The following is a 13,481-nucleotide window of genomic DNA, read 5'->3' as shown; positions in this document are numbered from 1 at the left end:
CTACTTCATTGAGCATATCCTTGAGTTTAGCCTTTGGCAGTGCCCTGTCATGGTAATTAGACCAGCAAATTGGCTTTTTGAGCCAGCACAGTTTCATTCCTGCTTGAAAAGTGGATAAGCCATGTACTGATGCAAATCAGGACTTAGTGGCTCTTCCTGTCTATGCAACACTTGCATTCAGAAAGACACAGCTGACAGCTCTTGGACAATAAACAGAGCCCAGGAAAAAAACTAAAACAGCAGCCTGACTATATTAAAATGCAAACAGTCAAGGGCAAGCTAGTAACTTTTCAACGAGGTGCTATGGTGCCTCATCCTGAAACGTTCTAAAGATGTATATTTGCAGCTGTGACTGGTACGTGCCATCAAACTGGACCATGGGAGCCCCATGTGAAGGATTAGTTCATAACCCTTTAATGCCATCTGTTATGGGGTCTGTGATTTGGGGTAAAAGTGCTTTCCATCCCACTGGAAACCCTAAGATCAAGGCAAACCTAAGAAACAGAATTATTGAAAGCAAAATATTGCTTGCCTTATGTCTTGCTATATGCCTTACGCCACTAACGAAAATACTCTTGTTTTTGATCTTTACGCTTTTCTAGGGGAATAAAGTGAAAGAAGAAAAGGCTGTTTTGACAGCAGAAGTTAATAAGCAGCAAAAACTGTTGGAGAAGTGTAACAGAGGTGGGTGGTCTCTAACATTTTGCTACATCCTTTGCAGAAGCTTCAGAGCTTTTATATTGTAGTACAAAGAGTAGGTTACAGAACAGTGACTTGATCCAGATCTGACACTTGGCCTTATTGCTGCAGGCACTGCATAAACACACAGACTATTCTAGATTGTCTCTGCTCCAGGAAAATGTGACACTGTAAATAGCAGGTTTAATGTGAGAATAGAAAAACTTTTTGCTCTGTGGCATAAGTGGCAAGCTGGGACAGGAAGGCAGTCCTTCAGAGACGGAGTTCAAACCTTAATCTCCAGTTTTCCTAAATCATTACATTGCCTTCCTTTTAGTTGGGACACAGCTGATAATTTTGAATATCTAAAGACTTAGCAACTTGCAAGTTCAGAGGATGATGAGAAAAAGGCAAGAGTGCTGGGAATGAGATAAACAGGATTTCCAGGTTATGGAAGGAAAGCAGAGAAAGTCTACAAAGACAGGGCTCAGAAAAGGAAAGCTTCTGCTTAATGAAGGTGAGTGCTTCCCATGAGAAATAGTTGACCCAAAGGTAGTTCAGAGGGGAGGGTAAAGACTTTAGTGCCTTGGATTACTGTGCCCTTTTCTCTTGTTGCTGATTTAGCTTTGTAAAATTAAAAATTGTTTGGATAAAAGACTCTTTGGCTGTTTCATATTTTCCTGAAGTGGAAGACGATGGGCCTGGCCTCTAATGCCTGCCTGTCTTGATACCTTACTTGTTCTACCTTCCAAAAGCATTTAGTTATTTGTTCAGCCGCACCTTAACAATACATCCTGGAGGTCTTCAGACGCGTTCACCGTTATTCTGATTTATCTTCACGTTGTTCCTGTGCAAGTTTTACTTGCTCACCTGGGAGGATAAATAAAAAGCTCTTAAGATGTCTCCCAGGAATTCTGAAACGTTTGTTAGGCAGTGAAGAGAATGGCCAGGGCTGCCCCTTCACACGGAAGGACCTGTGGAAATAGCCACAGCTACGTAGTGAAAATACAGAAGATAAGTGCAATCTTTGGAGTAGTGAAGACTCCAATCATACCATGGCCTTCTGCTAATAATATTCTCTTTTTCTTTGGAAAAAAGTCCAAAATCAGCATAGACCATGTTTTCAAGGAAAGAGCTGAGTTTTGAATACAGAGAAATGTATGAAGTTCTAGTGGGAAATGATTATCTCTTTCCTTTACTGTTCAGGGGGCCAGTGTCTCATCTTCTACGAGTGCTGCAGCTGTCTGTCAGCACAGGGAGAGGAGGTTTGCATAGTAGGGTATATTCTGTAAGCTTCCGCCAAGTGTTCATCTCTTACCTCTTTCATGTGTCTGCATTGCTTGCGTCTGTGACAGGCAGTACTTGAAGACTCTCGAAACACCAAACTTTGCAAAGGTTGATTAGACAGACAGGCTTGAAGAAGGTTTTGGTGGGATAGTGTGGCAGATCAAATGTTTCTGATATGTTTTCTTTTTTCTAAGCACAATCAAAAAAAGAACAACCCCTTGTTTCACGTTTGCCTGTTTTTCAGGAAGGAGGTGTTATATGAGGTTAGGTCCTGATGCACAGGCAAATAAAACAGGATTTTTTTCTATGTTTGAAATGAGTACCAAAGTATTTATTCAATACCTGCTGTATTCGGTGTCTGTGTGGCACTGGCTTGGAGCTGTGTAATCAATATGTTTCAGTCAGAGTTGGGGAATTTATCTTGAATCTTTCTAAGTGTGTGGGTTGTTTGGGGTTTTTTTGTTGTGGTTTGTCTTTGCAAATTAACGTAATTTTGAGAGTCAGGTGGTCTGGAATGTGTATCCCACACTCTGAACTACCACTTAGTGTACGTAGCTTTAAAAACTGTTATGCTCGTCTCCAAAGAAGCACAGAACTTATGTAGGACAGTGTTAGAAATCCAACATGATCATCCTGCAAACTAGTCTTCAGCCAGTTAGAGCTAAAGCTTATTCCAGTGGTCACTGAGACATGTTAAGCATAAATGATGCTTGAGTACTTACAAATGATGCTTGTTGTCCTGGATTGAGGCCGGTTCAGAATATTTTGGGGAAGCACAGTTAGCTTTAGCCTTGCTTTTGTGAGCACAGTTTAAATACAGGCAACACAAAAAGCAACTGCTTTTTTCTTTAAATCTCTGTTGTGAAGGCACCCATCAAACCTCACTCAGACCAGGCAGGCAAATACAGATGCCTCCAGAATAGCATAGTAATCTTTGATAGGTTCAGCAAGGCTCTCTTGAGGCTTTGATTGCTCACATCCAAAGAGGTGAAATACGGTCTGTGCTACACGCGTTACTGGAGTTTTGAGTCTAAGGGAGAGGAGTACTACACTGTTCAGAAGATGAGTAATTGTGCATCTATATATAGTGAGGTTTAGAGCAAACAGGACAAAAATTGCAAAGGGGACTGTACACAGAAATGTAAAACTAAGTTATACCTTCATTCAGGGATTCATGGTGCTGGGGAATAACAGCTTATCTGGGTAGATCAAGCAGTACTTTCGTCTTATTTTGATCCATTCCACTTTTCCTTCTGATCTTGTTTTATTCATATGAACAGTGTCTGTGCTGGCAGTTGAGGAATATGAAGAGCTTCACGTAAACTTTGAACTGGAAAAGAACCTGCGGAAGAAAGCAGAGTCATTTGCACAAGAGGTGAGTAGTCAAGAAAAAGGGATCTTGTAAAATGAACTCATTGCAACTGGGCAAAAACCTGCCAGCGTAGATGACTTGATTTCAATTCCCAGCTCTCGTACAAAAGATGTCTTTGAATGTCCATATACGACTTAGCTAACATCTGTATTTCATCCGTAAAATGGGTTTACTATTTCAACAGCATTTGTAAAGCACTTCAGAATTATCCACGCAGTCTTACCTCTTTCCTCTTTTAAAGCAAGGTTTTAAATTTGTAATGGGCTTAGTCAGCCACAACATTTCAGTGTGGTATATGCAGTGGTTGTGTCTGGGAAGGATTAGCTACCTTTCTAGTGATACAATTTGAAGCGCTGTGTTTTTCCTGAAAAAATATGTGAACTCACGAAAAAAAATGTTGCAAAATACAATATTGAGAATTGTGCAAGTTTAGCTGCTGTTTAACATATGCCTTTTGATTAACCTAGTGCAGGGAGCATTCAGGCTGAAAAAAACCTGTTTCTGTGTTCTAGAAAAGGTATTAACTCCCAAAGAGGAAAATGAATTTCTGGGTAGCATTATGCAATGGCTGGTTGTTGCCTTAGAAAATGCTGACAGACTCTCTCATTCTCTTGATAGACTGCAGCCCTATAAAATCCGGAGTTTGTTTTATGTTTTCTTTCCACTTAAGTGCTTTTTCTGGTTGCACTCTGGATTTTGAGAGCTCTGCACAGCCATGCATCAATATTTTCTTTATTAATGGTTGGGCTTCCTAAGTAATCACTTTTCAGGGAGCTCAGATTTAAAGAAACCCATTATATATAAAACCTACATGATTCACCAGTACTGAAATATTGTAAATAAGGGAAACATCTGATATGAAGTGGATTTTAGATTTTAAAATCATGGCTGCCAGCAAGCAGGTATTTAGCCTTCAGGAAGTCAGCTTTGTCAGAATAGAGGGCTCTTTTGCTTTTTGTCTTTGCTGCTGCTGTTTTTCTCTCTTAAAAAGTTAAATAATGTATTTGATAACTCCTGTACATCTAACTGTGTTCAGTCAGTGATTGTAAGCAAGAGCATATATGCATTTTGAACCTGTATAGAAAACAGTGAATAGGCTTACTGTGTTCTTTTATTCTTGTGGTTTTTTGATGGGTATTTGAGTGTTTTGGATATGAACAGAATCATATAGCAACGTTTTAAACGGAATGAATTTTGTGAGGTTTGAGATTAAACTGTAAACAACTTTGAAAATCTGGAAGCTAGGGGTGAGGAAGTTGATCTCAATGTTGCTTGCACTCGCTCTCTCGTGCCCGAGAGCCCTCTCTCTGTGCCGTGTACGAAGGCAGGAGAACTTCAGGGCACCCGGGCCAAGGGTACTGGTTCCCTTTCTCCTCATTCCACCTTTTGCCACTCTTTCCTGTTCTTTCCTTTGCAAGGTCACTCCGTTGACCCTTTGGAAAACCCACTGAAGGAGCTAACTTGCAGAACCCTAGTAACTTCTAGGTACAGATCAAGTTCTCTTTCTGTTAATAGGAAAATTTGCGTTTGGTAAGAGGGTTGGGTGCTCATGCTAAAGGAGAAAGGTATTTGCAAATTCAAGCGTATTAAGCTTTGGCAGATCCTGTTTCATTCATACAGGTATATGGTATAACCTAGTTTTTGATGAACTACTGCTTTATCAATTCCACTACTGAAGCTTCAGTCGTTTGATGAGTCACCTTGTAATTGAAGTCAATGTAAATTTATGTACCTTGTGTATATATACATACTTGCAGTCTCCTACCTGTTGTTGCCTATCTCTTGCCACATGTTGAAAATTTAACTGTACTTCAGGCGTAGCTAAAGTAGCTGACACATTTCCCCCCCACAAAGGGAATAAGAAATGATAGAAATGAAAATTATTAAAATGTTCTGTTAACTTCCAAATTTTAGGTATAGAGATGGACGTTTCAGGATGCTGTTAGAGTCGAGATGTGGGAGACAAGTCACTCAAGCAGAGTGATTTCTGAAATCAAAGAGACTGCACATGCAGCCTCTTCCAAACTCCACTTTTACAGAGCTTTGTGAGATGCTGAGCAGAACTGGACGCCTCCCTTTGCCGTGCCCTCAGTGCCACTTGGCCATTTACATTTGATCAAAGGCTCACTGTGGTTTTTCAGTAATAAAAATGAGATCTGCAAATTCCATTCAAATTTATTGAAGATAGAGACATTTATTAGTGACCAAAAGTTGTTAAACAACATGTTGCTTGTGCTTATTAAGTATTCATTTGGATTTTTTCAAGACTGTTACCAGTCTGTGCTATAAAATATTACCTTCTTGCAACTATTTTTAAATTTTAGGAAACCTGTATTTGTTCATTATCTATGCTTTTATGATAACTATTTTTCTAACACAATTTTTTTAAACCTCTTGAGATTGCACAGGCATTATTGTTTCATTAGCGGTGTTTGTTGACTGTAATATCTGCAGCACTGTTATTTTAAGAAAAGTTTCTGAGAATGTTGAGCATGTTCATTTACCATGCATTATTACAGTGTGTGTCTTGCAGCTCCTCCTGTTGCTTTACTTTATCTTCTGAAGTACAGAACAATTATGTGCTTCTGTTCATTAACTGACAACAGAAGATTGTATATAAATGTCTTACATCTCTCAGAAATGAGTAATATATAAATGTGCAGTTAAACTGGTTTTCAGCTCATAAAAGAGTATAATCTGATACTCTGGGCCCAGAATGTTGCTTCTCTTAGATCCATAACTGTACTATTCAGGCACCTATACATTTTGAAAGGTGACATTTAAAGTACTTTTTGTATTTGAATAACAAAACGACAAGCAAGCTCTTAAGGAAAATGCCAAAAAAATGCTGATTATTTGCAAATGAGTGCTCCTTGATTTTTGGCATTATCTAGTTACTATCTCTTCCGAAAACATGGGCCCCTGTTGTTGCAGATTGACAGCATACCTCTTCCGTTGAGGCTTTTCATTCCATGGCGTTCCCCATCCAAAACTGAGTCATTACAGCACTGAACTTCAGGCCTGCGCTAGAATTCCCGTTGTGTACCTACTCTCTTCCTATGGTATCGTGGTAGTCAGAAAGATTTTTGGAAAGTTTTTTTTTAAAATACAGGAGCATTTGGCAACAAAGGCATTGCACAGTTGTGTTTGGGGAGCTAGTAGCATTCCAAATTACTTTAAAATTCCGTCATCATTGGCCTGGTTTCGCATTGATGGTGTCCCCTTAGTGTCCGGAGACATTAGAGGGACAGGCTCTGGCCCATGGCTGCATCGACAGCAGCAAAGCTTTGTGCTGGGGTGAGGTTGTTTGAGCGTCCTCTCGCATGGATCATGCCAGAAGGTCACATCTGTGTTTTGAGAGCTGAGGTTTCTAGGATGTGCTTACAGGAGCTGTTTGTATTGTGCCAGGGATGTGCAAGGATTTTCTGCTTTCTTTCATCGGCCACAAGTTTCCTCTGTCCCTATATAACGTTTCTTGAAAAAAAAAACAAAAAATCTTGCTAGATTTTTGCTTGAGTTTTGCAGAAGTTGGTTGCGATAAGCTGTGCAGTGTTGAGAGAAGGAATAGCTTTGAGTAAAGGCAACGCTGCACGTTCAGTGTGTTGTGCTTGACTCCTCTGGAGCGCTTTGAGAAAGGAAATAGGCTCCGAGTAATGGAGCGTCACCACAGCACTACGGCGTAGGCTTCAGAACAGCATATTTTAGTGTTTCATGTTACTGTTTGTGATATCTCTAACAGCCTAGATGTGTGTTTTAGTTCACTGAAATACAGACTTGCTGCCTGTGGAGGGCTGGTTTGGTGGTGGGCACGCTGCCTTTCAAAGGGGCTGAGGTATCCAAAGCTTGCCTTGAGTGGGGGAGGGTTGGCCCATGTGTTCCGATGAACCCCTTTCTCCATAGCGTGGCTTCATCTTCTAGCTTTTTCCTCCTGGGGTTGGCTTATGTCTGCGATGGGAGGAGACCAGAGGAGCGGCTGGTGAGAGCTGCTGTTCGAAGTGATGCCCGTTGCGTCCTGCCCTGCTGCCAAGCCAGGAGGATTTGCCACAGAACGCGAGCAATTGGGAGTGCAGGTGTGAGAGATAATGGGGCGGGTGAGCGTGTGTGCAGAAGCGAACGCAGATGGGGGCGAAAGGAAAGACAAGGAGCGAGAGAGGGAGGAGGGCGCAAGCACATATAGGAGTGAGCGAACACTTGAAAATCAGAGCTTTTGATTAAAAAAAAAAATAATCCAATACAGCTTTAATTATAGTCATGCTGCTGGCACCACCATAATATATATTTAATTAATCAAAAATGATCCAACTTCAAACATTAGAATTCATGCTCTTTAGAGGTTCTAAAGAAACTGAGTAAATATTGTCAGCCATGGTGTGGAGAGGGGGAAGGAAAAAGAAAGAGGGTTTGAAATGAGTCACAATCCATTGTGAAAGGTACAGGAATCTGCATAAAAGAACTAAATAAATAGAGTGTGTAAGGGGTGGGGGCATGGAAGAATCTGTACCTACCTGAATAAAACAGGGTTGTTAACACAGGAATCTTGGCAAGCTTAACCAGAATTCTAGTGTCATGTTTTAAGAGACACTTTAAGATCTCTCAGCTCTTTGTGGAGCCGTTTATCAGAAAACAAAGGAAGGCAGAGAGTATCTTGAAGGCCATCGCAAGAATATAGAGGCTAGCCCTGAAAAGCACTCTTCCACAGAGATGAGCAAAATAAAATACATACAGCCAAAGCAAGCCAAAAGGGGAGGAACACAGTCAGAGAAGTAAATTGGAAGTCTTAGCAATGTAAAAATCCCAGGAGTTTAACAAAATAAACTGGCATAAATGGTTTATTAAGCATACATCCTGCCTTGCAACAATATTTTGTAAAGTGAACAGTATATTACTGTCGTGGGTGCTGGCATGGGGACAACCCCTGCACCTAAAGTTACTCTGGAAGCCTCCCGGAGGAGAGGCAGTGTGCGCTCAAAGTTAGCACTGAGCTGTTTTTTTCTGTCCTCTTTGTCTTGGATAAATAGAAATGAGGTGTCAAACTGCTAAGCAGGTGTGTTGGGTTTCCTCTCACTTTTGAGGCTAGCCTAGGCTTTTTCTCAAAACACACAACTGGGGAAAAAATGAAGGGTTTCCCGAGTGTTTATGGTTGTCTGTAAAGTAGTTCATGGTTTGAGAGATTGAAAGGCTGCGTTCAAAGCAACTGTGATCCAGATGGATTCAAAAAATAAAGTGAACCTGTAATGTGCATTGTTCATCTTTTCCTTGACTTTTCCTCCAATTCTCAATACTTACCAATGCATTTAAACAGCATACTATATACCTATGTCTGTGTTTCTAAGTAACTATTACACAACAACATGTTTGCATTTAACTTGTTAACCTCAAAATGCCTCCATCCCATACCTGGGCCGGCGCACAGCTGACACCACTTAATCTGGGAATGAATCTTCCCTTATTGAAAGGTAAAAGGTGGCTATCATTTTGTAAGACTTAGGAAAAATTATTGTCATTCTTAACAGATGTCTGCACTACTCATGAGGTTGCGTGCAATGGATTTGGTTATCTCGATGACATGAGCTCCCAAAGAACGCTTCCTGAGATTCATTTGTGACCTTTTGGGTTAATTTGTGAGGACTTTTGCATTAACGTGCTACATCTGTGAGTGGATTCTGCAAAACCAGCCCCCATGGAGCAGCTCTAGGCTTACAATTACCACACTCTGTGCATTACCAAAGATAGTTCAACAGCAACTAGTATCTGAAGATAATTAATTTGCAGTCCAGCTGACTGAACTGGAAATAATAATTAAAAAGACATGATAAGTGGTTAGTACTTGAATTCTCCTGAGCTTGAATGTTACCACTTTTGAAGCATGATGTAACAGTAATAACGTTTCATCAAGCTTTTTCCCAAGAACAGGCTTGTGAAATGGTAACAGATGTATGCTCTAGGAAACCATCTCTTTGGTCTCTATCTCTTTCTTTTTTTTTTTTTCCCCATCTTTTTTTTTGTTCAGGCAATTAATCTATTGGGGGAAAAAAAGTGAAGAGGTTTCCTCTTTTTTCATGTGGTATATGATCTATTTCTGAATATATTAGATGGTGTCTAAATGCTGTAAAAATGTGAGCGTTATAGAATGTATCACTATACTTCTACCATGGCAAAAAGAAAATCGCTAACTGCAGGAAATGAAGAAATAAGTGACAATAGAGATTATTTTTTTTCTCCCCTTTATTTTGAGCATGGGCAGTTATGCCTCATAAGTGAAGAATGAGCGCTGTAGTTTGACAAACGCTTTTGTACAGAAGAGGTTGGTAAAATAAATAATACTGTGGTTTTTAAGGAAGTTGGAATGCTGATGGGGACTCAGTTTTCTCACACTCAGAATACAAGCTCCAAGAACCTCTGTGGTGAGAAGCAAGTGATGGACAAGAAATAGGTTAACTCATCTACTCCAGTTCCCCCATTGTGGGTGAATTAGATCTCTTCTTTTGAGCCACAAAACTTACTGATGCTCTTGTAGCTCTTTAGAAATAGTCCCTACAGAAGTTGCCTGGCAGTTGACCAAATAACTAAAGCAACTGTGTTGCATCTTTATTGGTCTAAAATTGATGCAGGTCTTAATAAAAACTATTAACCATAAAATATTATGAATCATCTAGAGAGAGGACTGACTGTTGTCTGCCCATTACTATGCATGTGTCCTTTTTTGTGATAATGTTGTTTGGTTTTTTGTGGCAGTTTGAAAATCCAACTCAGGTTAGTCTTTGGCTCCTCTGAAGGAGGAAGTCTAGGACGGTCACAGCACATTGCCGGAAATGCATCACTCTGGTTTCCGTACTTCATACGTTCCATAGGTCCTACTTGGTTTGTGTTTTTTTTGTTAGAGTCTTGTCCTGTGCCCTCCATGCCCTTGATATTAGCCATTTGGGTCATCTTCTCGTTCTGTCTGACATCGTGGGACGGTTGCTTTCCGTAGAAGCAGTTCCCAGGCCAGGAAGAACACATGCACTGGATAAAAAATTTTCAGATCATAGTAAAGCCACATGCACTTAACTTACTTCAGCACACAATTTTTTCTAGATTGTGTCCTAACTGCAGAACGCATTTATTTGTTGTAGCTTTTTTCCTGAGTAGCACTTCAGACACCTATGAACCCACTAAACCACAAGGGATTTATAACTCGTACGAGGCTGATATCATTGCCTGATGTGCAGCACTGAGCCTGAGCATAGTCTCTATTGCTCTCTGAGCATTTCTAGGTCAGTGTCCAAACCGTGTGTTTCTTAATGTGTTTTAATAAGATACATCTGTTTCTCAACTCTTCTATCAAAAAACTCCACTAGCCATTGTTTCCTGCTGTAATATTTACATGCAGTGAAGCTCACAAGCCCAGGTGTCCTTAATAATACAGTACAGCTAAGCAGTTACAAAGTTAGAGTATATATATATTTTTTTCCTGATTAGCCATTGAACTAAAATCCACACATAATGCAAAAGACTCCTGTAAACTATAATAAATGTAAATGAGTGGGTTGCGGCTCCATGGGGATGACTTACTGATTTCTCCCTTGGATGTGCAGGGGATGGAGTGGTGCTGACAAGGGCTGAAATCAGACTCTGCCTTGCTACGTACCTTTTGTTATTCTATTCATAGCGGGTACTGTTTGCCACTGATTTTTATTTTACTTTATGCAATCAATGATTAACTTATTATAGGAGTGCTGCCGTATTGAGACATTCTTCTCCCTTCAAACTGTAGCCAAGACAAAAAAGTTATTCCACGTAGTGAGTACCCAAATGATGTGTAGACGGAAATGTAGCAACATACGGATATTAAAGCATTTCCTTTGGCCTCATTTTGCCCCTGGGCGAGGAGTTAGTTGGAAAGCATCCAGTTAGACCCCGAATGCTACTTGAACGAGTATCGAAGTTCCCAGGGACTTGACACTAACAGAGTTGCTTTCTAACTTTTTTAATGAGGAAGAATTCCTTTTTCAGCTCTGGTGTAAACAGAAAACAGCTGCAGCGAACGCTCTGTAGGGTAATGGTTAGAGCAGCAGTCTGAGAATGAGGTGTGGCCCCATTAGGGTCAAGGAAAAAAACTTCTGTTATTTTCAGGATTTCACTCCCTACTCTTTCCCCCTCCCCAATTCTTGGGCAGTGGAAAGTGGCTAAATCCCATATTTCCTGCACTTCAGAGCTTCTGTTTGTAAATTCACGAGGGAAATAGAGGTAGCTGGTTTGCACAACACTTGGAGATTTTGTAAATGAAAATGGTAAATGTAAGCAAACTGTGGTCCTTTGTCATCTGCCTTTAGTTGCAGTCGCGGTTTCAGTAGATTCTTCCAGTGTCGACTTAAGTTTCTAGCATTGATTGGGATACTCTGCAGATAATTGTCTAGCAGGTGGCAAAGTCGGAACTAATCCATCAATTGGTTAAATTCCACCTAGTCTAAATAATCCTGTTAGTAGCTGTTTTGTCCTTTCAGCAGTCACTTTAATTAATATTCAGGCTTGTGCAGGCAGTCAGATTTCTGCCCTGCTGCAGCAGGACTTGATTGTTTTAAATTAGAATTAATTTCTAACGGTCTTTTTTTGTCCCGTGTCAAAAACACGGAGCAACCTCTTAAAGACTTGCAATCACTTCATCACCAGCTCTCTTCCTGCTTTATCTGTTATGACCATCTTGTCTAGTTTTGTTCCCCCCGTTTAGAATATGCTGATACTTCAAGGACATGTGTGTAAGTAACTTCTGAAACGGATGGGACTCCCCGTGAGAAATTGATTCCCCTGTATCTGGTTGCAGTATTAAGTTATAAGCAACAATTTATTTTTTTTTGTGGTGGAGAAATACATTTTGCATCTATTGTAAGCAGGAACATATTTGCAATGTCATGAAATGAATTTATAAAACTAATTGAAAATGCAGGACTTCATGTGAAAGCTTCTGAATGAAAAGGTTTTCACACAATTCTTCAAGAGGATTTTTTTTTTCATTTTGTTGCAGAGGAGCATGAAACAAAGTGAATATGAATTTTCTACATTTGGTGAAGTATCTGCTCAAGCTTTCTGCTCCCTCAAGCTGGAACAACTCTGTTCTGTTGGTTTTAGTGGCAGAAACTCAGCAAACAAAACCCTGGAATTATCACCTCAAAATACTTTTCAAATTCCAAAAAAACGAAACCCAAGTTTTCACTTTGCTTTGAAAGTACACAGTAGGTAAACTGCGATGTTTGCTAAAGGTGTCTTCTGGAGAGATGTTTTCTGTCAGGGTTAAATAACTTCCGACTGACTTAACGGGAAAGCAGGAGGCTTTTGAGACAGCATTGAGTTCTTTAGCAGCGATTTAGAGGCCTTTCTAAAGTATAATGTTTCAAAGATGCTGTTTCTTTTAAGAAGACAAAATGTTAGTCAAGTAGATGAGTTGTGATATAAAGGCAAACCTTTACGGGTGGGGAGCTTTGATTCTGAACTTCTCTGGCCTTTGAATTGTTTTTGCCACAGCCCTACTAGTGTAAGATAATGCAGGCATAATTGGCTTGACTACCAGAATTGTGGGACAGGGAGCTGATGTCCAGTGCACATTTGCGCCATGCCACAGTACCCTGTGTATTGCCGTGAACTTGTTTTCCTTTTTTTTTATAACTAAGTATAGTCCTAGAGCCTGTATTCATTGTTTCCTCTTCATCGAATACTTCCAGTCCTTTATTGCCTACCCCCATGGCACAGCCTTGCCCAATGAAGTGTTCATTGTAGGTTTTATTAGTATTAAGGCCGCGTCACTTGACTCTTCTTGGCACGCAGGGTCAAGCAGGCTGCGTGGTGAGTGAAAAGGTCAGCGCGGTCATTAGGCTTCTCCGTCTCGATGTACAGCAGAGAGAGAGTCACTTGCTAAGAAGACTCAGCTGAAGTGGGATGGAATGCTTGCCACAAATCTGCATCAGCTGCTGGTTCTTTAAAATTCAATCATATTTAAAAAAAATAAAATAATAATCATGGAGCATTGCAGTAGCACTGGATGGTATGAAGCCGTATGTTGTATCTTTAATTTTGGTTTGTGAATAAATAGTATAGGAACCTGAAAAGATCTCCTGGAACTTTTGTATTTCTAATACTTTATTCTTAAAATATCTTCTTGCTTTTGCTG

The 13,481-nt window shown here is 40.2% G+C and overlaps 1 protein-coding gene across 3 annotated transcripts in view; it reads left to right on the top strand.

Annotated features, from left to right (window-relative positions):
• Positions 1–13,481, top strand: part of SHTN1 (shootin 1) — a 68,168-nt gene that overhangs the window by 28,992 nt on the left and 25,695 nt on the right. For all 3 annotated transcript variants that reach the window (XM_054206756.1, XM_054206755.1, XM_054206757.1), the window contains exons 7-8: positions 603–684; positions 3,246–3,340. In XM_054206756.1, the coding sequence (XP_054062731.1) occupies positions 603–684; positions 3,246–3,340 (177 nt within the window). The remainder of the gene's footprint in view (positions 1–602; positions 685–3,245; positions 3,341–13,481) is intronic.

Source organism: Rissa tridactyla, chromosome 6 (assembly GCF_028500815.1).
Source record: "Rissa tridactyla isolate bRisTri1 chromosome 6, bRisTri1.patW.cur.20221130, whole genome shotgun sequence".
Lineage (NCBI taxonomy): Eukaryota > Metazoa > Chordata > Aves > Charadriiformes > Laridae > Rissa > Rissa tridactyla.
This window is presented reverse-complemented; position numbering and strand designations above follow the sequence as displayed.